The sequence below is a fragment of the Bufo gargarizans genome, chromosome 5 (assembly GCF_014858855.1).
Source record: "Bufo gargarizans isolate SCDJY-AF-19 chromosome 5, ASM1485885v1, whole genome shotgun sequence".
NCBI lineage: Eukaryota > Metazoa > Chordata > Amphibia > Anura > Bufonidae > Bufo > Bufo gargarizans.
In genome coordinates this window covers 278,546,427-278,570,949 of record NC_058084.1, presented here as the reverse complement: position 1 = coordinate 278,570,949, position 24,523 = coordinate 278,546,427, and the positions used below count along the sequence as shown (strand labels likewise).

The 24,523-nt window shown below is 45.4% G+C and overlaps 1 protein-coding gene across 1 annotated transcript in view; it reads left to right on the top strand.

The window, feature by feature from the left end:
• AHRR (aryl-hydrocarbon receptor repressor) overlaps positions 1 to 24,523 on the top strand; it is a 392,680-nt gene that overhangs the window by 30,752 nt on the left and 337,405 nt on the right. The window contains exon 3 of the mRNA XM_044292746.1: positions 16,924 to 17,105. Coding sequence (XP_044148681.1) covers positions 16,924 to 17,105 — 182 coding nt within the window. The remainder of the gene's footprint in view (positions 1 to 16,923; positions 17,106 to 24,523) is intronic.

Genomic DNA, 24,523 nt, shown 5'->3' with positions numbered 1-24,523 from the left:
TTGGTGAACACAATGCTTTAATTCATTAGGAGACACCATTGAGAGGAGTATAGCACATTAAAGTGTGTGGAGCATCTGGTTTGAAATCACTGTTTCACGCTACATCAGAAGAAGCTGAAGGATTATTTGTCTGCTTGTATTGTAGTCTACACTTTTTACTCGATTGAATATAGCGTGATCCTTCAAGATACAATGGCATCAAGATACAATATTTTCAACATAGAATAGTCTTTTCTGGGCCATTTGTAAGTTGAAACCAGACTCAAAATACAATGCCTCAGACTCAGATCTAACCAATTGACATGGCCATTTCAGTAGTAAAACACCTATTGGTTGTCTCCTCTACATGTTCTGTACTGCCCCCTGTCTGTGCTAGGATAAACAGCTCCTTTGGACACCAGTTGAGTGGCAACTCCGTTTTATTATTCTAGTAAATGTATGTACTATGCAAGACCCTGAATAAGCTCCTGTCCTCCTCTTAGAAAGTAGTGTAGAGCTTTTAGCATCTAGTCCTATGTGTATGCTTTGCCTGTTTTGGTTATATGCTTCTTTTTCTTAAAACTTCACTTTTTCTTATTTTGGGATTACATACAGAACTGGTTTTCCATAGAGTTACATACTTACAATGGTTGTCCCGGAACCAATAAATATTGTAACTTGCGGGACCACTATATTTACTTTACACATGTCCAGTAGATAATGGCAATGGTGGAATTTTCTGAGCCTTTGGAAATGAACTACTAGAACTGTTATACTATATTCTGAGCCTTGGTTTAAAGGGGTCTTCTGGGATTTGTAATTACTGGCTCGTCTTCTGGATAGAGCATAAATGTATGATTGGTGGGTTTGAACTTCTACCCTCTTCCCCTTCAGCAGAAAGCGCAGAAGTGTCCGGTACTGCTGCTCAAATGATTCAAATGAACAGAATTATATAGTAGTACAAGGCAGTACTCAAGGATAGGCCATCAACTAGAAATGCCAAAAACACCTTTAACATTTTGCATTTGGTAGTATCAGTGTTATAGGTGATAGTATTATAACATATTTACAATAATTTTAGCGATGAGCAAACTTCTTCAGTTTCTTTTCGAGTTTGATTTGTCGAATTATTTAAAACATTTGATTAACCTGTGATTCTACATGCATTCTACATGAATCAAAAATGTTCCTATTGTCCTGAAAACTGGTATATGACATTTTGAGGTCTCCTAGGGTGCAGATTTTTTATTATCCCCAATTTTTTATTTTTTTACCAATTTTTGCTAAATTTTTCTCTCTAACCCCTTCATTTAAGCTTTTTAAATTATTCTTAATGGTGGCAGAATGTCTGCCCTTATTTATACACACACACACACACACACACAAGTGTTCATTGTCAGAAGAAACAATCGTTAATTTCTAACGATAATTTGTTTTCCCTTAGTCCTAACAGCAGCACAGATGGGGTTAACTGCCCCTGTGGACTGGTAGGACCGGCGGAATTTTAATGAGCCCAAGAACCAATAAACGATCTTCAGCTCCCTGAAAGGGAGGAGATCACCCCCCAGCCCACCGTGTCTTTAACAAGTATGATGTAAGTTAGGGAGGGATATTTGTGTGCTGCTGTTAGGACTAAGGGAAAACAAATTATCGTTAGAAATTAACGATTCCCTTACGTCCTACCAGCAGCACAGATGGGGAGATAGCAAGATAAAACCCCTAGGGAGGGTCCTCATGCCTGGCAGAAGTAAGAACTGTCTGCCCGAAAGCCGAAAACTCTGCCATCCTAGCATCTATCCTATAATGGGAGATGAAGGTTGACTCAGAGCTCCAGGAGGCCGCCTTACAGATCAACTCTAAGGGGAGAAGGCTTCTTTCCGCAACCGAGGTGGAGACCGCCCTAGTAGAATGGGCTCTCACAAACTCGGGAGGATCTAAGGTTTGGGAGACAAAAGCTTCCTTAATGGCCTCCTTGATCCAGCGACTAATGGTGGCTTTAGACGCTTTAACGGCCTTTAGACTTACCGGCAAACAGGATAAGGAGATTCTCATCTATCCTGAACTCTCTGGATCTATCCACATAGATCTGGAGGCATCTAGAAATATCCAGCGGATCTCTAGCTGGAGTATCAGAGGAGGAGGCTGTAAACAAAACTGGTAAGGAGATTACCTGGTTGATATTTGAAAAGTAGGCACCTTAGGTCTGAAGTATGGTAAAAACTTCAGGAGTACTCTGTCCTGTAAGAAAATAATATATGGATGAATTGCAGAGAAAGCCTGCAATTCAGAAACTCTTTTGGCTGAGGCTATAGCCAGAAGAAAAACCATCTTTAAAGTTAAATATTTGAAATCAACCTCCTCCAAAGGCTCGAAGGGGGGAGATGCTAGACCCCTGAGCACTACTGAAAGATCCCACTGGGGAATGGGTTTCAGTATAGTAGGCTTTAGTCTTTCCGCTCCCTTCAGGAAGCGTTTGATGAGTGGATCCCGAGAGTATGGCCTGTTGAGACAGGCCGAGATGGCACACATTTGTACCTTCAAGGTAGCTGGAGATAGGCCTCTATCTAATCCGTCCTGAAGGAAATGTAGTATCGCAGGAAGGGGCGGATCTGCAGACGCCACCTGTTTGGAATCACACCATGCCACGAAGATTCTCATGATCCTGGAGTAGGCCTTGTTTGTAGACTCTGCTCGGGAATGCGACAAAGTTCTCAGGACCGACTCGGAAAGCCCTTCTATGTTGGGAAGGGGCTGATCAACCTCCAGGCTGTCAGGTTGAACCTGTGCAGATCTAGGCAGAGGTGAGTGTCCCACGACACCAGGGTCTGCTCCGGGGGGAGTCTCCAGTATTGTCCCCGACTCATCTGAATGAGCTGGGTAAACCAGGATCTTTTGGGCCAAAACGGTATGATGGCTATTACCGAGGCCTGATCCTGACGGATTTTCATCAATACCCTCGGTATCATGGAAAAAGGAGGGAAGATGTAAGCCAGCCTGAACCTCCACGGTATCGACAGAGCATCTATCGCCAGGGGGTTGTCTTCCCGATACAGGGAACAGAACCTCAGCACCTTGGCGTTGAACCTGGTTGCCATAAGGTCCACCTCTGGCATACCCCAACTGTGAACTAGCTGCCTGAAGACCTCCGGATGCAGAGACCACTCCATGGTCAGTAATCCTCGACTTAAGCGGTCTGCTATCATATTGAAGAAGTTGCTGGTTTGTGTGCGATTGCACACAGTAGGGTATTTGTTTGGCGCACAAAAGGACGACCTCAGACAGTGGACTTTGGTGAAATAGCTGTTTTTATTGTTCAGTAGACAACGCGTTTCGGAGTTTATAACTCCTTTATCAAGTCTAAAACAAGGGTATAAAAGAAAAAAATGCCGGAGGCAAGAGATGTATCCCCACCTGGTTAGATGGGTGTGGACATGCATTAAACAGTGGAATATTTAGAGAGTTTGTGCGCGTGCCTTTAGGCATTAAAATGTGCATAGTTATATACAAAAAAATTAATTTATATATAAAATAATGATGATAAAGGCAATAATAAGATCTGTAGTTTGCAGAGAAAAAATGCAAATGTCAGTGACAGCAGCAGCAGTTGATTAAAAGCGAAGGAAGTCAGTAAATATTCGGTGGTCCGCGTATGAGGTCACTATTGGGCCCAGGTGTGTATTATTTCTGCTGGCATAAAAGATTGTGTGCTCAAGTATGTTTCAGGAGGACTGTGGTTATCGGATGAGTGAATGTATATGGCGTGTGAAGGCTGGTGTCCCTAGTGCGGTATGTGTGTGTGTTATGACGGTATTAGGTTGAATGTGGTTGTGGGGGGGGGGGGGTTACCTTAATCGGGCGTCGTCAGCAGAGAGACAGGCCAGATGGCTGTGGGAATAAAAACACAACAAATGAGAAGACGGACACTGGGCAAAGGGGCATGATGATGTCTGTGTGTGTGGTGAAGGAACGGAGGGGGGGGGGTTGCGAGGAAATATGACAGGTTGGGGGGGGGGGGGGGGGAAACATGGTGCAGTGCAATGTGATGTAGTATGTTGTGTTTGGAATATGGCTGTGGGGGTAATAAAGAAGGTGGGGGTAATATAATGAAGGGGGCGGGTGGCCGGTGGTGATGAGAAGGGTGGGTGCAGTGTGTGGTGGTATTTTGATGGTGCTGGAGGGAGGAGGAAGGATGTCCTGTATAATGGTGGGGATTGTGAGCTGCGCTGGTGGAATGTGGCCCCACATGGTGGTTAGATAGGCTGACCAAGTTATTTGGGGTGCAATGGGGGATGTGGACATCACAAGCGCTGTGGCTGTCTGCCTCTTACCTGGAGCGTCTGGTTTGTGCTGGGAACGCCGCTCTCCATGTGTCTGAGCGCGCGCTTTTTGAGTTCGGGTGGCGGGGGCGTGGTGGTGACGTCAGGCGGGAAGGCTACTGGTGTTGCTGTGCCGATCAGCTGATGTGCTAAGGGGGCGGGGGAGGGCGGTGTCCATGGTTGTTATGCCGATCAGCTGGTGTGCTGGGGGCGGGGTTGTGGCGTCCTTGAGTGCTGCTCGGCTGGCGCTGGGCAGTGAGGGAATATGTACTGTGATGAGTAGTGGACAGTTTAATGTGTTATGTTGGCAGCACGGGGGGGGGGTGGAGAGGGAAAAAGGGGGGGGGGCTGGTGCTGTGTAGTGTTAAGTGTTGATGGGGTGTTTTGATGGGGTGGCTGTGATGGGGTGTTTTGATGTGATGTGATGAAGGGGCTGGAGTGTTGTGGCTGGTTTGATTCATTTGAAATAGGGTGGGGAGTGTACTAGGGTGGCTGGTTTGAGGCATGTATATGACCTAGAGTGGCGCGGTGGTTGGCAGGTGGGCAGAAGGGATGTGGTGGTGGAGAGAAGGGGGGGGGATTATTGGGATGGATGGTGATAAGGTGGGTGGGAACGGAGAGGTGGGAGCGTGAGTGCTGTGGGTGCTGGAGGTGGTGGGCACGTCGGGGGTTTGACATGGTGGGGTAGGATGATTGGAGATGGGGGAGGGGAGTAGATGGGTGTGGAGGGGGGGCAGTGAAGGAAAGGGCAGTGGTGTGTGTGAAACAATATGGAGTGGTGCGTGGCAGAGTGCGTGGTGTGATTTGAAGGGCAGGGATCCGGGTTTGTTTAGATGCAGTTGGTTTCTAACAGTTCGTTTAGGCAATCTGGGTTTTAGAAGCAGTTGGTTTCTAGCGATTCATTTAGGCCGTATGGTTCTATGGTTTGTAGTTTGAATATCCAGTACATTTCTTTTCTCCTCAATTTCTGGTAGCGGTTACCATGGGTGGCTGGGATTTCTTCAATGGGTAGTAGGGAGAGGTCTCCTGCATCCTTGTTGTGTGCCTGCAGGAAATGTCGGGATACTCCATGTTTGAGGAAGCCGTTCGTGATGTTCCACCGGTGTTTGTTCATCCTCTCTCTCAGAGTGAGGGTGGTCCGGCCAACGTATTGTAATCCACAGCTGCATTCCAATAAATAAATGATGTATGATGATGAACAGTTTAGGAAGTGCTTTATTTCAAAATTTTCTCCTGTTACATTACTGGAGAATTTGGTGGTCCGATTTGAGATGTTCAGACAACACTTACATCTTTGGTGTCCGCATTTATAACTTCCAAGCATTTTGGGAAAGAGGCTCAAGATGGCTGGGGGATGTTTTTTCTGAATGCGCAAGCGACTAGGGGCGATGAGATTTTTGATTGTTTGGGCTCTTCTGAACGTTATGTGTGGTTCTGGTCGTATATGTTTCGTTAGGAAGGGATCCGCTTGTAGTATCTGCCAGTGCTTCTTCAGTATATTTCTCAGGGTCGTGTGGTTGGTATTGAATGTGGTTATGAAGGATGTCTTGTATTTTTTGGTGGTATCTGGATCACTTGGTTTGGTGATTGGTGGTTTTGTTTCTGATGGTAGGCAGTCATCCTGGGTGTATTTTTGTGCCTGTCGTAGTGCTGCTTTGACCACGCCGCATGGGTATCCTTTGTTGCGGAATCTTTTTTCAATTACCTGGCTTTGTAGTTTGAAGTCTTCATCCTTTGTGCAATTTCGACGGATCCGCTTGAATTGGCTGAATGGTATGTTATTTTTCCATTTGTTGTGGTGTGCGCTCCTATAGTCCAGATAACTGTTTCCATCTACTTTTTTAAAAAAGGTTTTTGTTTCGATGATATTTTCCTTAGTGGATAGGACTAGGTCCAGGTATTCTATAGATGTTTCGGAATAGTTGGCTGTAAAGGTGAGATTGAAGTTATTTTTGTTTAGGTGGGTGGTGAAATTGTTGGCCTCTTCTAGGCTGCCATCCCAGATCAAAAGCAAGTCATCGATATAACGTTTGTAGAAGACTAGCTTGTCTTGCCAAGGGTGTTTGTTGTAGATGAATTGGTTTTCGAAGATTCCCATGTACAGGTTCGCGAAGCTGGGCGCGAATCGCGTCCCCATAGCGGTCCCTCTGGTCTGTTTGTAGATTTTGTTCTCAAAATTGAAGATGTTGTGTTTGAGAATGAAGTCGATGCCGTCCAGAATGAATTGTCCCTGTGAGGTTGGCAGGTTCGTGTCTTGTTGTAGGTACTGCCGTATGGCGTCTATCCCTGTATTGTGTGGGATGTTGGAATATAATGAGGCTACGTCAAGTGTGGCCCAAATGTAAGATTTTTTCCAATGTACCCTTTTGAGCAAGGTGATTAGAGTGGCGGAGTCCTTCAGGTAGGAGGGTAGTTGGATGACATATTTCTGTAGAAAAATGTCGATGTAGTGTGATAAATTGCATTTGGGTGAGGAGATGCCAGATATGATCGGTCTCCCTGGCGGATTGTGGGTGGATTTATGTACTTTTGGTAGATGGTAAAAAAGTGCCAGGTTCGGGTGGTCTATGGTAATGTATTCTTTTTCCTTTTTGGTTAATATTCCCTGTGATTCTGCTTTTTCCAGAAGACCCAATAGTTTTTTGGTGTCTTCCTTTATCGGGTTGTGGGATAGGATTTCATAGTAGTTTTTGTCTCCTAGGATTTTTTGTGCTTCGGCCAAATAATCCTCGCGGTCCTGGAAGCACAAAAAATCCTAGGAGACAAAATCTACAAACAGACCAGAGGGACCGCTATGGGGACGCGATTCGCGCCCAGCTTCGCGAACCTGTACATGGGAATCTTCGAAAACCAATTCATCTACAACAAACACCCTTGGCAAGACAAGCTAGTCTTCTACAAACGTTATATCGATGACTTGCTTTTGATCTGGGATGGCAGCCTAGAAGAGGCCAACAATTTCACCACCCACCTAAACAAAAATAACTTCAATCTCACCTTTACAGCCAACTATTCCGAAACATCTATAGAATACCTGGACCTAGTCCTATCCACTAAGGAAAATATCATCGAAACAAAAACCTTTTTTAAAAAAGTAGATGGAAACAGTTATCTGGACTATAGGAGCACACACCACAAAAAATGGAAAAATAACATACCATTCAGCCAATTCAAGCGGATCCGTCGAAATTGCACAAAGGATGAAGACTTCAAACTACAAAGCCAGGTAATTGAAAAAAGATTCCGCAACAAAGGATACCCATGCGGCGTGGTCAAAGCAGCACTACGACAGGCACAAAAATACACCCAGGATGACTGCCTACCATCAGAAACAAAACCACCAATCACCAAACCAAGTGATCCAGATACCACCAAAAAATACAAGACATCCTTCATAACCACATTCAATACCAACCACACGACCCTGAGAAATATACTGAAGAAGCACTGGCAGATACTACAAGCGGATCCCTTCCTAACGAAACATATACGACCAGAACCACACATAACGTTCAGAAGAGCCCAAACAATCAAAAATCTCATCGCCCCTAGTCGCTTGCGCATTCAGAAAAAACATCCCCCAGCCATCTTGAGCCTCTTTCCCAAAATGCTTGGAAGTTATAAATGCGGACACCAAAGATGTAAGTGTTGTCTGAACATCTCAAATCGGACCACCAAATTCTCCAGTAATGTAACAGGAGAAAATTTTGAAATAAAGCACTTCCTAAACTGTTCATCATCATACATCATTTATTTATTGGAATGCAGCTGTGGATTACAATACGTTGGCCGGACCACCCTCACTCTGAGAGAGAGGATGAACAAACACCGGTGGAACATCACGAACGGCTTCCTCAAACATGGAGTATCCCGACATTTCCTGCAGGCACACAACAAGGATGCAGGAGACCTCTCCCTACTACCCATTGAAGAAATCCCAGCCACCCATGGTAACCGCTACCAGAAATTGAGGAGAAAAGAAATGTACTGGATATTCAAACTACAAACCATAGAACCATACGGCCTAAATGAATCGCTAGAAACCAACTGCTTCTAAAACCCAGATTGCCTAAACGAACTGTTAGAAACCAACTGCATCTAAACAAACCCGGATCCCTGCCCTTCAAATCACACCACGCACTCTGCCACGCACCACTCCATATTGTTTCACACACACCACTGCCCTTTCCTTCACTGCCCCCCCTCCACACCCATCTACTCCCCTCCCCCATCTCCAATCATCCTACCCCACCATGTCAAACCCCCGACGTGCCCACCACCTCCAGCACCCACAGCACTCACGCTCCCACCTCTCCGTTCCCACCCACCTTATCACCATCCATCCCAATAATCCCCCCCCTTCTCTCCACCACCACATCCCTTCTGCCCACCTGCCAACCACCGCGCCACTCTAGGTCATATACATGCCTCAAACCAGCCACCCTAGTACACTCCCCACCCTATTTCAAATGAATCAAACCAGCCACAACACTCCAGCCCCTTCATCACATCACATCAAAACACCCCATCACAGCCACCCCATCAAAACACCCCATCAACACTTAACACTACACAGCACCAGCCAGCCCCCCCCTTTTTCCCTCTCCACCCCCCCCCCGTGCTGCCAACATAACACATTAAACTGTCCACTACTCATCACAGTACATATTCCCTCACTGCCCAGCGCCAGCCGAGCAGCACTCAAGGACGCCACAACCCCGCCCCCAGCACACCAGCTGATCGGCATAACAACCATGGACACCGCCCTCCCCCGCCCCCTTAGCACATCAGCTGATCGGCACAGCAACACCAGTAGCCTTCCCGCCTGACGTCACCACCACGCCCCCGTCTGACGTCACAACCCCGCCCCCGCCACCCGAACTCAAAAAGCGCGCGCTCAGACACATGGAGAGCGGCGTTCCCAGCACAAACCAGACGCTCCAGGTAAGAGGCAGACAGCCACAGCGCTTGTGATGTCCACATCCCCCATTGCACCCCAAATAACTTGGTCAGCCTATCTAACCACCATGTGGGGCCACATTCCACCAGCGCAGCTCACAATCCCCACCATTATACAGGACATCCTTCCTCCTCCCTCCAGCACCATCAAAATACCACCACACACTGCACCCACCCTTCTCATCACCACCGGCCACCCGCCCCCTTCATTATATTACCCCCACCTTCTTTATTACCCCCACAGCCATATTCCAAACACAACATACTACATCACATTGCACTGCACCATGTTTCCCCCCCCCCCCCCAACCTGTCATATTTCCTCGCAACCCCCCCCCCTCCGTTCCTTCACCACACACACAGACATCATCATGCCCCTTTGCCCAGTGTCCGTCTTCTCATTTGTTGTGTTTTTATTCCCACAGCCATCTGGCCTGTCTCTCTGCTGACGACGCCCGATTAAGGTAACCCCCCCCCCCCCCCCCACAACCACATTCAACCTAATACCGTCATAACACACACACATACCGCACTAGGGACACCAGCCTTCACACGCCATATACATTCACTCATCCGATAACCACAGTCCTCCTGAAACATACTTGAGCACACAATCTTTTATGCCAGCAGAAATAATACACACCTGGGCCCAATAGTGACCTCATACGCGGACCACCGAATATTTACTGACTTCCTTCGCTTTTAATCAACTGCTGCTGCTGTCACTGACATTTGCATTTTTTCTCTGCAAACTACAGATCTTATTATTGCCTTTATCATCATTATTTTATGTATAAATTAATTTTTTTGTATATAACTATGCACATTTTAATGCCTAAAGGCACGCGCACAAACTCTCTAAATATTCCACTGTTTAATGCATGTCCACACCCATCTAACCAGGTGGGGATACATCTCTTGCCTCCGGCATTTTTTTCTTTTATACCCTTGTTTTAGACTTGATAAAGGAGTTATAAACTCCGAAACGCGTTGTCTACTGAACAATAAAAACAGCTATTTCACCAAAGTCCACTGTCTGAGGTCGTCCTTTTGTGCGCCAAACAAATACCCTACTGTGTGCAATCGCACACAAACCAGCAACTTCTTCCTTCACAGTCCCTAGGAGTCCCTGGCAACTCCACCTAAGGGACCGAACGGGTATTGGCAGCACCGACCTTTCCAAAATAACCAACGCCCCCCTATTTCTCCACGTGTACCTACCTTCACGGACGTTGAGCTCCAACCAGCACAACACCAAAAGGTGAGCACACTTCGACCATTACGCAGAACAACACAACCGCTACCCACCACCCTATGAGCGCCTCTCCCCTTTCTTTTCTCTCTCGCCAAACTGCTGCTATCATATTGAGGGAACCTCGGATATGAACGGCAGATAGATGGGAAAGGTTCAGCTCTGCCCACCGAAGAATCACCCCGATCTCTGATAGAAGGGGTAATGACCTTGTGCCTCCCTGCTTGTTTATATAGAGAACCGCAGTCATATTGTCTGACTGGACTTTCACCGCTTTGCCCCGAATCTGAGGGGCGAAGTGAAGGAGGGCTAGCCGGATAGCTCGCATCTCGCGAAGATTGGAGGAAAGATGCCGCTCCAGGGGGGACCAAGATCCCTGCACTTGGGATCCGTCCAGGTGAGCGCCCCAGCCTACAAGGGACGCGTCTGTAGTCAATATGACCCAAACTGGTTGGGTCATAGACTTCCCTGCTGGCAGTCGAAACCACCATCTGAGGGAATTCCGGGTTTGACCGGACAGGGAGCACAGGGAATCTAGCCCCGCAGGGCTGCCGTTCCATAAGTGTAAGACCTCCGACTGAAGAGGACGGAGGTGCCATAGCGCCCAAGGGACTGCGTCCGCAGCCGCTGACATGAGCCCCACCATCTTCATGAGAGTCCGAATAGAGACTCGACGAGGGACATGAAGGACCTTTGCCAGGTCCTGAATCCGCGCTTTCCTTTCTTGAGTCAACCGGAGGGACATCTCCACAGAGTCGACCACGAATCCTAAATATTGGATTGAAGATGATGGGCTCACATTCGACTTCTGCCAGTTGATGATCCAGCCTAGGCGGAGAAGAAAGGAGATTGCGATCTGAAGATGGTGGGTAAGGATCGGAACTGAAGAGGCTATGAAAAGCCAATCGTCCAGATAAGGAATGATAGTCAGCCCTTGGAGTCTCAATGCTGCCACCACCGATACCACCACCTTGGTGAAGATAAGGGGGGCAGAAGAGATTCCGAAGGGGAGCGCGGTGAACTGAAAGTGCCTGCGAACCCCTGAAATCTGGACCGCGATCCTGAGAAATTTCCGGAAGGCGGAATGGATCGGAATGTGAAGATAAGCATCTTTGAGGTCCAGAGTAGCCATGACATCCCCGAGGTTGAGGATATGGGTGACTGACCTTATGGTTTCCATGCGAAACCTTGTTTTCCTTATAAATCGATTGAGAAATCTCAAATCGATGATAATCCGGAGGTCTCCCGTCTTCTTGGGAACCAGGAACACTGGTGAATAAATGCCTAGGCCTCTCTCCCCTGCCGGCACCTCCTCTAGGGCTCCCTTGGAGATATAGTCCTGGATGTAAGATTCCAGGACCACTTGTTTGGCCGGCCCGAAGTTTCGTGTAGCGACGAATCTCTCTGGGGGGAGAGAGAGAAAGTCTACCCGGTACCCGACGGAGACAGTCTAGAGGAGACACTGCAGGGGCAGCAGGGCTTATCCAAGAGCCTCGACGAGGCCCATAGTCAGGAGGGTTTTGCCTCCTTAGCGGGTTTACGGGAGCGCCTCGAATACTTACGAGACGGTCCCCCCTAATCTCTGCGCCTAGATTGCTGCCCCGGGCGTCCTTCGCGCTTCCTTTCCTGCCTGGGGCGTCCCCGAAAGGGTTGCTGGGGGAGGCTCTTCCCCTTTTTGTCGGAGAGCCCCTCCATTATCTTGTCCAATTCGGACCCGAACAGCCTGTTTGGTTCGAAGGGGAGCCCACAGAGGTTGAATTTGGACGCGTTGTCCGCGATCCAGGGTTTCAGCCAAAGTGGTCTGCGGGCAGCCGAAACTAAGGCCATAGTTTTGGCGGCCAGCTTCAGCTGCATCTGGGTGGAGTCAACTAGGAAGTCCATAGCCAGGTTGGCTGATTTGAAGGCTGCCAGGATATCATCCCTGGATACGCTCTGGTCCACGTCTGTCTGGATCTGGTTGAGCCTAGAGCGTAAATAGGTGGCTACTTCAGTGGCCGCAATTGAAGTTGATGCGGAGGCAGCGGCCGCCGCATAACTCCTCCTAAGGGTGCACTCTGCCCTCCGATCTAGAGGGTCCTGCAGACTAGACCCATCGTCTGCGGGGACTAGAGTGCGCCGGGACAACTTGGCTATAGCCATGTCCACCTTGGGAACGGAACCCCACGATTCCACCAAGGGTTTAGCCATCGGGTACATGAGTTTAAACTTTCTGGTGAGAACAGGGCCTTTCTCAGGCTTGCGCCATTCTGTGCGCATCACAGAGAGAAGGGTCTCATCCGCTCTGGAGACACGCTGTGTCCGTACGGCGGGATGGGAGGACTCCCCAATGTCAACATCCTGGTCCCCCGACCTGATGGACTTAAGTAACTTCTGCGTCTTTTCTGGAGGGAAAAAGCAAGAAGTAAATTCTTCTTCCTCAGAAGAAGACCCCACCGACCAGGGGGTAGGTCTTTCGACCGGTGCGACTGGAGCGACCACATCCATGGGAGTCTGAGAGGGTGCTGGTAATCTCTCATTAAGTAAATGCACCACTCCCTTAATGGAATCATCCACGTATGTCTTCGTCCACTGAAACATTTCCTGCATCGTGGGTTCCGTGGATGTCGTGCGACAACTCTCACACCTAGAATAGGGACAGCCGTCGTCTAAGGGCGTGTTGCAATCAAAACACGCCAAATGCTTCCTCTTGGCCCCAGACTTTCGCTGATCCGGATCCCTGGGGGAAGCCATAGTCTGTAATTGGAAAGAAAAAAACAGGTCATAACACCTACAAAAATTGGAGGTGGAGAAACAAGACCTTAAGGGGGGCCCACCAGCACTAGAAGAAAAAATAGAGCTGCAGAAGAGGAACACACAAACCCACGTCAAGCAATACTACTAAGGAAATCACAAGGCGCAGGGAACTCTGGAGCTAGCTTGTCAAAGCGATGCAACCAGAGCACTGAATGACAGGCTCTGGGCGCTTAAAAGGAGAAAGCCCCGCCCCCTGGGCGGGTCCCAGATCGTGAATAGCCCAGACATATAAGAGAGCCAATACTGGCTCAGCCATGCTGTAGATAGCTCCCCTGGTTCATCCTGGATCCCAGGATGTATATAGGGGAGCAACTTTAATCAGGGAGGTGAGGATAGAACCTCAGATCGCGCTGTGAAGAAACCGGAAGTGACGTAGCGCACCAAGTGCGCGTCACTTCCGGGAAGATGGCGGAGCCCATAGCGCCGCATGCATGTGGCGATGGGAAGGAACGGACACCAGAAAAAACTGAAAGGAGAGGGGAGGGGGACACCCCACTCCCCGACGGTCCCTAGGTACAAAAAATCACCGCAATCAGCCTAAAATAAAGGCAAAAAAGAGCCAAAAAACGGGGCGATCCTATATAGAAGAAAGGAGCCCCTGACACTCTCAGCTCCCTGAAAGGGAGCGATACGCCAGTCCAACCTGTCCAAAGGACAGAAAAAAACACGGTGGGCTGGGGGGTGATCTCCTCCCTTTCAGGGAGCTGAAGATCGTTTATTGGTTCTTGGGCTCATTAAAATTCCGCCGGTCCTACCAGTCCACAGGGGCAGTTAACCCCATCTGTGCTGCTGGTAGGACGTAAGGGAATGGCTTGTTCTGAGGTTAAACAAGTCTGGAAAACTTCTCCCTTTTATTTGGGAGCAGCAGCAGTACAAAGTGGATGTGGAAAGGGTAAGTTGTGTAGGTGTGATAACTGGCAGCAATAGTAGTGCCAGCAGAAGAAGCACAACATGACATTAGATGTGTGTGTGACTGTGTTGGAGTGGTAGTAGTAGTAGTGGCGGTTGTAATAATAGTGGCAGTAGGAGCAATGGAAGTGGCAGCAGGGGGATTAGCAAAAGGGAGTAGCAGAAGTGGCAGCAGCAGTCATACAGTACAGAACTTGATTATAGGCAGTGGCAAATTAGGGTCATGTCAGCAATTGCAGATATAGTCATTGGCCTTAGCCAGAGGTGTGTGAAAATATTCTCAGGTCCATGCCACATTCGTTTTGACAAAATTGATGTTTTATACACTGGTGGAGGACAAGTTTGTCCGTTTGGGTGTGATGATGCCAACTGCTGCTTTGAGACCCCTCTGGCTAATCAAGACAATATGGAGAAAGTAAACTGGGTCAGTTCCAGTCACTCTTCCAATCTAGCAAGTAAGACTGTACCTGGTTCTTCAGGTGGTACGTCTCCTTTTGCTGATTTGTGTCAGTCTGGCGAGGAACATGAAAAAACTGTTCCATCATGTTGATGATACTAAACTAACTGCTGCTGCTGAGACTTCTACTGCTTGTGGTAGCAGACACAGTGAGAGCTGGGGGTAAAAGGGGGCCTCCCAGTCAAATACATGGGTGGCAGGCATCTGCTTGCAGAAAGCTGCTGCAAGCTGCATACACATTGAGGGTCATTTACGAAAAGATATACAATACATTTGTGGTGTAAATCTGTCGCAGATTCTGTCGCACACCATGTTGTGGCAGAATCTGCGACTTTTTCCCAGCTCACTGCAGGTCTTAAAAAGGAGGCACAGTACAGACCAGCAGGCCTGTCTCATTCATCCCTTTCTATGCCTGGTTTAGGCATACCTACGCCTGTACCTAGACGTCATCTAGCTTTATACTATATATATATATATGTAGTGCAGTAAGTCTACTGTGTTATGTGCCACTTGTGTAAGGGGGTGGGAGAATTTACTCAGGGGCTTGCCAGGGGATTCACCTGTACCCCTGTGGACCAGTCCAAGTATGAACTGGCATGTAAATGCTTTTATTGCAGCACAGTACGCATTCATTAATGATACACGCTATGTTTTTTACAAATAAAGGGCAATTGCTCAGTGTTTGCAGCAGAATGTATGCTATTGGAGTGGCAAAACAAAGATGGCTGGGTGTTCATACAGAAAATATGAGTTGCTTGGAGAATATTTTGTAATGAAGAACCTGCCCACAAGCTGTAAGAAACAAATGAGACAGTTACTAGTCCCCCTATGCTTTCTTTGATAAAACTTTAAAATCTACTCAATTATATATTCAGTTCTCTCCTGATAGTGCACCTATTGTGTCTCCGGGGGCAGATTGGTCATAGACTCTAGATATTTCCTGGTAGGCCGATGCCCCAGTGGGCCACCTAAGTCCTCCTCTCTGCTGCTGACCAGGTACATAATGAGCTCTAGGGCAATTAACGCTGTGAGAATCAGGTACTCATGTACCCAATCAGAGTCTGCATATGCCCTTTTAAATTCAAGCCCCCTGCTCCATAGAAAACTGGAGAAGGACAGACGATGTCAGCTATTGATGACCAACACAGAGGGCCTGCTTTGCCTGCTTTTTGGGCAATATTTGTGATACACTGTGTTATTTGGTTCTGCTGGGATAGTATTTTGCACTATGGTATTGTTGACCCCGCCTACTTGTGTTGCCCCGTCTTCTGTTAATTTAGACCGGTCTACAAAATGAGGCCACTTTTCTTTTCTTTTTTCCAGGGCCACTTTAAGTTCCCAGTCTGCCCGTGTGTCTCTGTGGTGTGCCTAGTAACCGATTTGTGTGTACAATTGTGTTCTGGCAGACAATGCCAAAACACATCCCATCACATTCACAGCAGAGAACAGACTGGCAAGCCCAACTCCCCCCCCCCCCCCCCCCACACACACACACACAATTCCTCCCAGTGTCATGTGATCCTTCATTTTCTTCCTCCCTCTTGTTTTCCCCACCAATTTTCACAGTAGTAAAATGGTGCTGGGCACTGTTTTGACACAATTTGTCCGAAGGGAATCGCAAAAAATTCTGATTTGTTTGGCAGATTAATTGAAATTTGTAACTAATCCAATTGGTTTAGAATTTTTCATCTGTAAATCATATATAAAAATAAAAAACAACTGGTATTTGTTTCAGAGATTATGTTAAAACATTTTAAAAAATGCATGTTGTATCCCATTAAATCTCATATCTCTTTTCATGCATGTACAACTTTAATGATTTCCATTGTGACCCAAGAAGATTTTAGTTACTCCTCCACCATTGATGTGGTTTTTTATACTAGTTTTTAAAATTATGTTTCATAGTATATCGATTCAGCGATCAGCGTTCATGATTGTTAGGTAAAGATTATAAAGAGGGATTAGACCCTTTGGTTGACCAGAAAAATTATCCCAACAAAAGCAAATATGGCCTGTGGGATACCAGAAGCATTATCCCCTCAGTAGCTAATATGTCTAACGGGAACTAGCTGTTTGACTACTACTTTAGCTCCTAGAAACTGAAGCAAGAAAAGATCTGGAGCACAATGAGTTCAGTTTGAGAAACACAAGAGGGTTTCGGAGTACAGTCAATGTGTAATCTTTGACAGATGAATCCGTTAGGTTCTTTGCAAAGTTAAAATACCAATTTATATTTTCTCTGTGCTGTTCTATTTTAGGAGACCATCCTCAGGGAGTGAAAAATCAAACCCTTCAAAAAGACACAGAGATCGACTAAATGCAGAATTAGATCGACTGGCCAGCTTTCTGCCGTTGCCTCCTGAAATTATTACAAAGCTGGATAAACTTTCCATACTTCGTCTTAGTGTCAGTTACTTACGCGTGAAAAGTTTCTTCCAAGGTAGGTTGTGGTTGTAGACAGTTTTTCTAATGTTATTAGTGGATCCTATCATATCTAGTCTAGAAGTGATATGTTAAACTTTATTCCTTTGCAACTTTTATCCAATTTCACTGTAAAATAGCAAAGTTCAAAATCTTCATTGCATAGGATTGCATTACACACTGGACTGGCGTGTAAACATGTCCGATATTGTTGCTGAGCTTTTAAAGTCTGTGGGGTGATTTGTGACAGACAAAAGTATAAAAAAAAAAAAAAAAGAGTAACACATAAAACAATACAGCACACATATAATAAAATAAAAAAATATCAATACAAATAATTTTTATTGAATCTTTCTCACACATGCAGCAGAAACTAAGGTGCTGATTGCTGCTTTACTTCCTGCCTGGAGGTTTGCAGCACAAATTCCTAATAAGGTCCCTCCCAGCACAGGACAAAGCCCTAATAAGGTCCCTCCCAGCACAGGACAAAGCCCTAATAAGGTCCCTCCCAGCACAGGACAAAGCCCTAATAAGGTCCCTCCCAGCACAGGACAAAGCCCTAATAAGGTCCCTCCCAGCACCGGACAAAGCCCTAAATAAGGTCCAGCACAGGACAAAGCCCTAATAAGGTCCCTCCCAGCACAGGACAAAGCCCTAATAAGGTCCCTCCCAGCACAGGACAAAGCCCTAATAAGGTCCCTCCCAGCACAGGACAAAGCCCTAATAAGGTCCCTCCCAGCACCGGACAAAGCCCTAAATAAGGTCCCTCCCAGCACAGGACAAAGCCCTAATAAGGTCCCTCCCAGCACAGGACAAAGCCCTAATAAGGTCCCTCCCAGCACCATACATATGTACACCATATTTAATATGTACACCATATTAATATGTACACCATATTAAAATCATTCGCATTTTAAAAATCATCATTTTCTCCAAAAATGCAAAAATAAATGCTGTATATGTAGACTTTGTGGTAGTGTTTTGAAAAAACAAAAATAACTACAAAAACCCCCACAAAATACCAAAACCACATAAAAATTCTGTATGTGTAAATGGTCTATCTACAGATCTCTAATCCTGTATAGCAGACTTGTTTTGTGCTGTACGCACAATGAATAAAGCTAATACCATATTAAATATTTAGTGCAAAAATAGTTTGATGGGACAGGTTTCAGAAGGAGTTTTTCAGATGTCCCAAGTTATTTCTTGGATTGACACAGTCTCTGTAATGGGAGGCTAATGCTTTTCTGAAGAACTGACATACTGTACAAAATCTGCTTTGGATTTATGTGTAAGCTCGTGTTATTTACTATGTTTTGCAATGAGCAAACAATGATTTTCTAATAATGGAAAATACAGTGTTGTAGTGAGTAATTGATTTTGATATGTTTTGTACACCATTTGTAATAGTATGGTGCCATGTTCCTGGGAGAAACTGCATGGTTTGTTTCCTCATCTGTGCCAGACAGATTGCATAATTGCTACAAAGAATTCGACATGGTTTCCTTGCACTAAAATAGTAGACAATGGGAGTCATTTACAATGGGCCTACGCCAGTTTTCTGGCGCTGAAATGTTGGCGTAAATGATTATTAAAATCTATGCCAGCTATGAGCTGGAGTCAATTTTGAATCCCGGCACACAGATTAATAAAGGATGCACCTAATTTATGACAAGGCTTGCATCGGCCTTGATAAATGACCCCCAATATTTTAGAGCATAGTGTGAACTTTGCCTTACTTTTGATTTCAATCCATTTGTGTTGCATTTATGAATGTACACAGCCTGCAAAAGGAGCACAGACAAAAGCAAACTGCACAGAATCATATAAAAAAATAATTAAAAGTAGATGTTATAATGTAACCCATGTTTGAACATGACAAATATATACATTTCGCTAATGGGACAAAATGTATTCTGACAAATATGAGATATAATCTCCTTGGCTTCATATGTACAATGTGTCCAATAAAACTGGAGATAAGTTTTAGACTCATCTCTAGTTAATTTAACTTCTTTTTCTATGTAATCCTGTAATAGCCTGGTTTCCCAGAGGCAATTATGTCCCTTTCACGCGTCCATGTCTGTGATGACATCCATGACCATATGGTCAGTGGATCATACGTGAAGATGTCCATGTGTCTGTTTTTTACCCTCCGTGTGTCATCCAGAGCATCTCCTACCAATGGTCCATAAAAATCACTGACAGAACACGATTGCCATCCATGTTGTGTCAGTGTTTTTCAAAGACCTATAGACTGTAATGGGTGTGTTTTGTCCAGATCACAGACCAAAGTAGTGCGTGCCTCCGTGGCTTTTTCACTGACCCACAGTCAGTGGGAAATCACTGATGTGTAAATAAACACATTAAAGTCAATGGGTATGGGTGCTGTCCATGGAGAACATAGACAACCAACGTTCATTATTCACTGACATGAAAGAGGCTTTGGGAAGTTAGACCCCAGCTGTATGACATGCTGATGGTTTAGCAGTCCCTAAGCAAGAAACAGTTTCCCTTTATAGGAAATCTTAATCCAAATCAGAATTTTTTGGGCTGGACAGTTTGATGATCAATATTGCAATATGTAGAAATAACACATTTCTTTCTATGAGCCTGCTGCATTAAAAAAAGATTAGGAAGAGTGAGCTCAATGGAATACAAAGATCGGGTCCGAACCCTATTTGTTTCCTTAGGCTGGTCCCAGCCACAGTCTTATATAAAGCCAGGTCCTTTGTAGCTCTCACATAACATGGTTATGCTAGATAATTTAGCTTATTTGGGGTATCTAATGTGTTTTTTATTTAGACATATCAATAAAGGCTAAGTTTTAAAGGATGTATATGATGAATGCCATTTGCTGAAGTGACACAACCCTTTTAACCAGGGGTCAAGTCCTGGGAAAAAAAGTGTGGGAACTCACCCAAGATCCACTGCAACCCCCCCCCCCCCCCCCCTCCAAAAAATAAAAAAGCACAGAAAATCTAGCATGCTGTAATTTGTGTCGCTGCGGACTAAAAAATAAATTAAAAAAATAGCACTTTTAGAAAAGTTTGTCCTGGGATTCGATCTCATGACCTCTACACAGCAGAAGCAAGGCATATGCCCTCACAGCTATGAAAGCTGTCTAGCTTGCTACTTTAAAAAAATATATATATAAGACTTCTACTGTAGGTAACTTTGCCCACTGTGTATGGATGTAGCAGAGCTGGGTGTGTTGGGGCAGCTGTCATGTGTATGGTTGTACACTAGGTATCAGTACACAAGGTATCAGTAGAAGTATCAGAAAAAGAAAAAAAAACACTTTTAGTTTGTCCTGGGATTCGAACTCATGACCTCTACACATTACAGGCAAGGCATTTACCCTCACAGCCATAAAAGCTGTTGAGGTAGTTGCTTAAAAAAAAAAAACTAAGACTTCTACTTATACCTAGTGTACTGATACCTAGTGTACAACCATACACATGACAGCTGCCCCAACACACCCAGCTCTGCTACATCCATACACAGTGGGCAGCTGTCATGTGTATGGTTGTACACTTGGTATCAGTAAACTAGGTATCAGTAGAAGTCTTATAAAAAAAAAAAAAAACACTTTTAGAAAAGTTTGTCCTGGGATTCGAACTCATGACCTCTACACATTACAGGCAAGGCATTTACCCTCACAGCCATAAAAGCTGTTGAGGTAGTTGCTTAAAAAAAAAAAAAACTAAGACTTCTACTTATACCTAGTGTACTGATACCTAGTGTACAACCATACACATGACAGCTGCCCCAACACACCCAGCCCTGCTACATCCATACACAGTGGGCAGCTGTCATGTGTATGGTTGTACACTTGGTATCAGTAAACTAGGTATCAGTAGAAGTCTTATAAAAAAAAAAAAACACTTTTAGAAAAGTTTGTCCTGGGATTCGAACTCATGACCTCTACACATCAGAGGCAAGGCATTTACCCTCACAGCCATAAAAGCTGTCAAGGTAGCTGTTTAAAAAAAAAAATATAAGACTTCTACTTATACCTAGTGTACTGATATCTAGTGTACAACCATACACATGACAGCTGCCCCAACACACCCAGCTCTGCTACATCCATACACAGTGGGCAGCTGTCATGTGTATGCCCCAACACACCCAGCTCTGCTACATCCATACACAGTGGGCAGCTGTCATGTGTATGGTTGTACACTAGATATCAGTACACTAGGTATAATTAGAAATCTTATATTTTTTTTTTTAAGCATTTACCTAGACGGCTTTCATGGCTGTGAGGGTAAATGCCTTCCTCTGATGTGTAGAGGTCGTGAGTTCGAATCCCAGGACAAACTTTTCTAAAAGACATTCTAAATGATCTCGTAGTGAAGGAGATGATGTCATTAGGGGGCGGGGCGCCATGAGAGGAGTCGCAGGCAGCGGCACCGCACAGACAGCTTCCTCTCAACTGAAGCCGCCCCTCCTCCCTTAACCTGCCCTGCACAGTGCGCTCCGTCTCCCCCTGTGAATCTGATTCAGCCGTGAAAGGGCTGAGGCTGAAAGGGAACGGCGTTCCTGCCATGAAAAAAGTGCAGGAACGCCGTTCCCATGCGTTCCCCCTCCACTCGACCCCTGCTTTTAACTTTAAAGAGTTCACTGGCTGGTGAAATGTTGTTAAGACAAGCTCAGATCACTGGAAAAAATCCTTACTAAATGGATTCCCTGCCTTTCCGGTTTCAGTGCTTCCCTGTCCCCCTCTGGTATCTATTTCTTGGTCCCAGCAGGAAATTACTTCGCAACCAATCACTGGGGGTCACTTTCTGTGCGTTAAAAGGGTCCAGGAAGTAGGAACTGGCATGGGACTGGGAGGCATGGGACTGGGCGCAGTGGGGGTAGTAAGGTGAGTATCAATTATTTTATCATTTACACTGATCTAAGCCCATTTTAAAAGGTTTTCATTGGCTTTGTACATTAGATTGTAGCTTTGCTGCATGTGGAAATCTGTACCAATCATTTGCGGACCACGGGTTTAGATAAAATTGCTAACTTTCTGATCATATTATTCTTTGCACTACGTAAATCTCTGCCCTAACCTGAATGAAAGCATACAAACCCCAATAAGTATGCACAAGTATCGCCACAGAGAAGAAATAGCAACATATATAACCACACTTAAAGTGACCCAGGAGAATAAGTAATGTCAATTAAAACAAAATATATGTTAATATCTTTATTGTACACAAAACACAACACAAATATGTAGCATATTAAAACATATATAACTAGTATCAGAGAAGGGAGGCCTATCTCCATTGTAGCAAAGGTATTATATCAGAAGATGAAAAATATAATATATGATAAGTTAGCGACAAGTCAATCATTAATTAATTAGAGCCCATTACATTCTGTATTAGGCTACTTTCCCACTTGCGGTAGCTTTTTCCGGAAGGCTGTTCCGACAGGATGCTGGATCTGTGCAACCGCAAGTCCACCGTGCCGCCGGAAGCCCGCTTTGGCCCTATTCACTATAATGGTGGCGGGCTGGAGGTCCAGCCGCAGCATGGCAAACATATCAAGAGGTGGGCGGAATAAAACTACAGCACATTGCGGTTTTGGTCTGGCCGCCTCTCTGTATGTTTACCGTTCTGTAGCCGGACCTCCAGCCTGCTCCCATTATAGTAAATAGGGGCTGTAGCGGACTTCCAGCGGCATGGTGGACTTGCGGTAGCACGGATCCGTCAGGCTGTTCCCCCGTCGGTACAGCCTGACAGAAAAAGCTACTGCAAGTGTGAAAGTAGCCTTACACTGCCCGATGTTTGGGCAGATAATCATAATTCATGCGAACGCTCATTAGAGATCATCTGGCAGTATAATACTGCCGTCAATTGCCCAATGAATGGGCAAACTCTGGATCATCGGGCATTTCAAATCTTGTGACATGTTAAAAAATTATCGTTTGTAGCAGCATTAGACACCACAATCTGTCACTGTCAAACCACTATGCAGCATGGGTAAAAGCAATGGCATAGTGATCGCTCTTCCTCATGCTGCGGAAGAGAATGCTGCATGTAATAGCAGCGGTCTTCTCCAGTAGTGAGTAGTCGATTGCCAAGAGGGAACGCTTCCCTCCCAACAATTATCTAACATATCGAGCTGTGTAATACAGCCTTAATAATATTTTAAAGTAAAAAGATAATTACCACAGTGGGAAAAATTATATGAGAGAAATCCTAAACGAGACTGCAACATAATACTTGTTAAAGGTCCTCAGACCCCGATACACATTTATTTCAGGGATTACACCAGCCACATGCAATTGCATGACTAAGGTAAAGTCTAGATGTGCTGGGCCAAACTCACCTGACATACGTATACCACCACCACTCCCCAATTAAAAGCAACAAACTCATCAGTCTGGTGAAATGGCCACAGCAGCCCTTTATTTACCACCTCAATAAATGCCAAAACCTTTTAATGCAACAGATTTTGGCATTAAAAAACAAAACCTAAATATCCCTGACCTGCATTTTAGATTAAAAAAAACAAGCTAGTGGCCAGCTAATTAGACATCTGCTCGTACACCTCCCCAAGAGACCTAGGAATGTCCTACAATCCAGACAAGGAAAAGAACCGCACCTAGGAAACAAATAAATAACTCACCAAGGACACTACGCCAAGAATCAACAATATGCAGACTCACAACAAATGAGAAGGCACATAGAGGTTTAGGCGTTTCAATTCCCACTGTCCAATCCATCCAATGATAACTTCATGGAAACCCCATCTTGCCTCCTCTGTTGCCTCCCTGATGAAAAACGACTGGGAGCTAAACTCTGCAGGCAGGCATCTCATGGTCGCCAAACATTTATGAAAAAACTGGAGGAGTTGAAAGTTATACAGAAATGCACCATCCACATTAATCCACAATGGGCCCTGAAAAGCGGTACAAACTCACAAATGCTCCTGTAAAGAACACACTGGACACACATTGGAACCCGGAATAGAAAAAAGTGAATTTGAACTTCCCTTTCTACTTGGTCCAGAAATAACACAAAGAGGAACCATGTGACAGCATGTCAATGGCCACATGGACTTCAACAAGATGACACTATTTCTGATATTCTAAAGGAACCCAAAAAAGGCCAAGGAATATGCCAAACAAAAAAAACAAACAAAAAAAACTCAACCACAAAAGAGAAAACCTGATCCAAATACCTCCCAATGGAGAATAGAAGCGGTAAAGACACAGGCCTACAAGTGACTCTGTGCCACTTGGCAAAAACCTTTCAACACCTCTCAGACCAAGAAAGATTTAGTGACACCAATCAGGCCTCTGGCCTTCAACCAATATTCCAGAGCCGATACTCGCTGATTAATTCCAGAAATGGTCAAACCAGTACCTTAAGCCCGTCCTATAAAGTAAAAGAGCAATAGTTTGCGATCATCTAAGTCAAGATTACCTCCCAA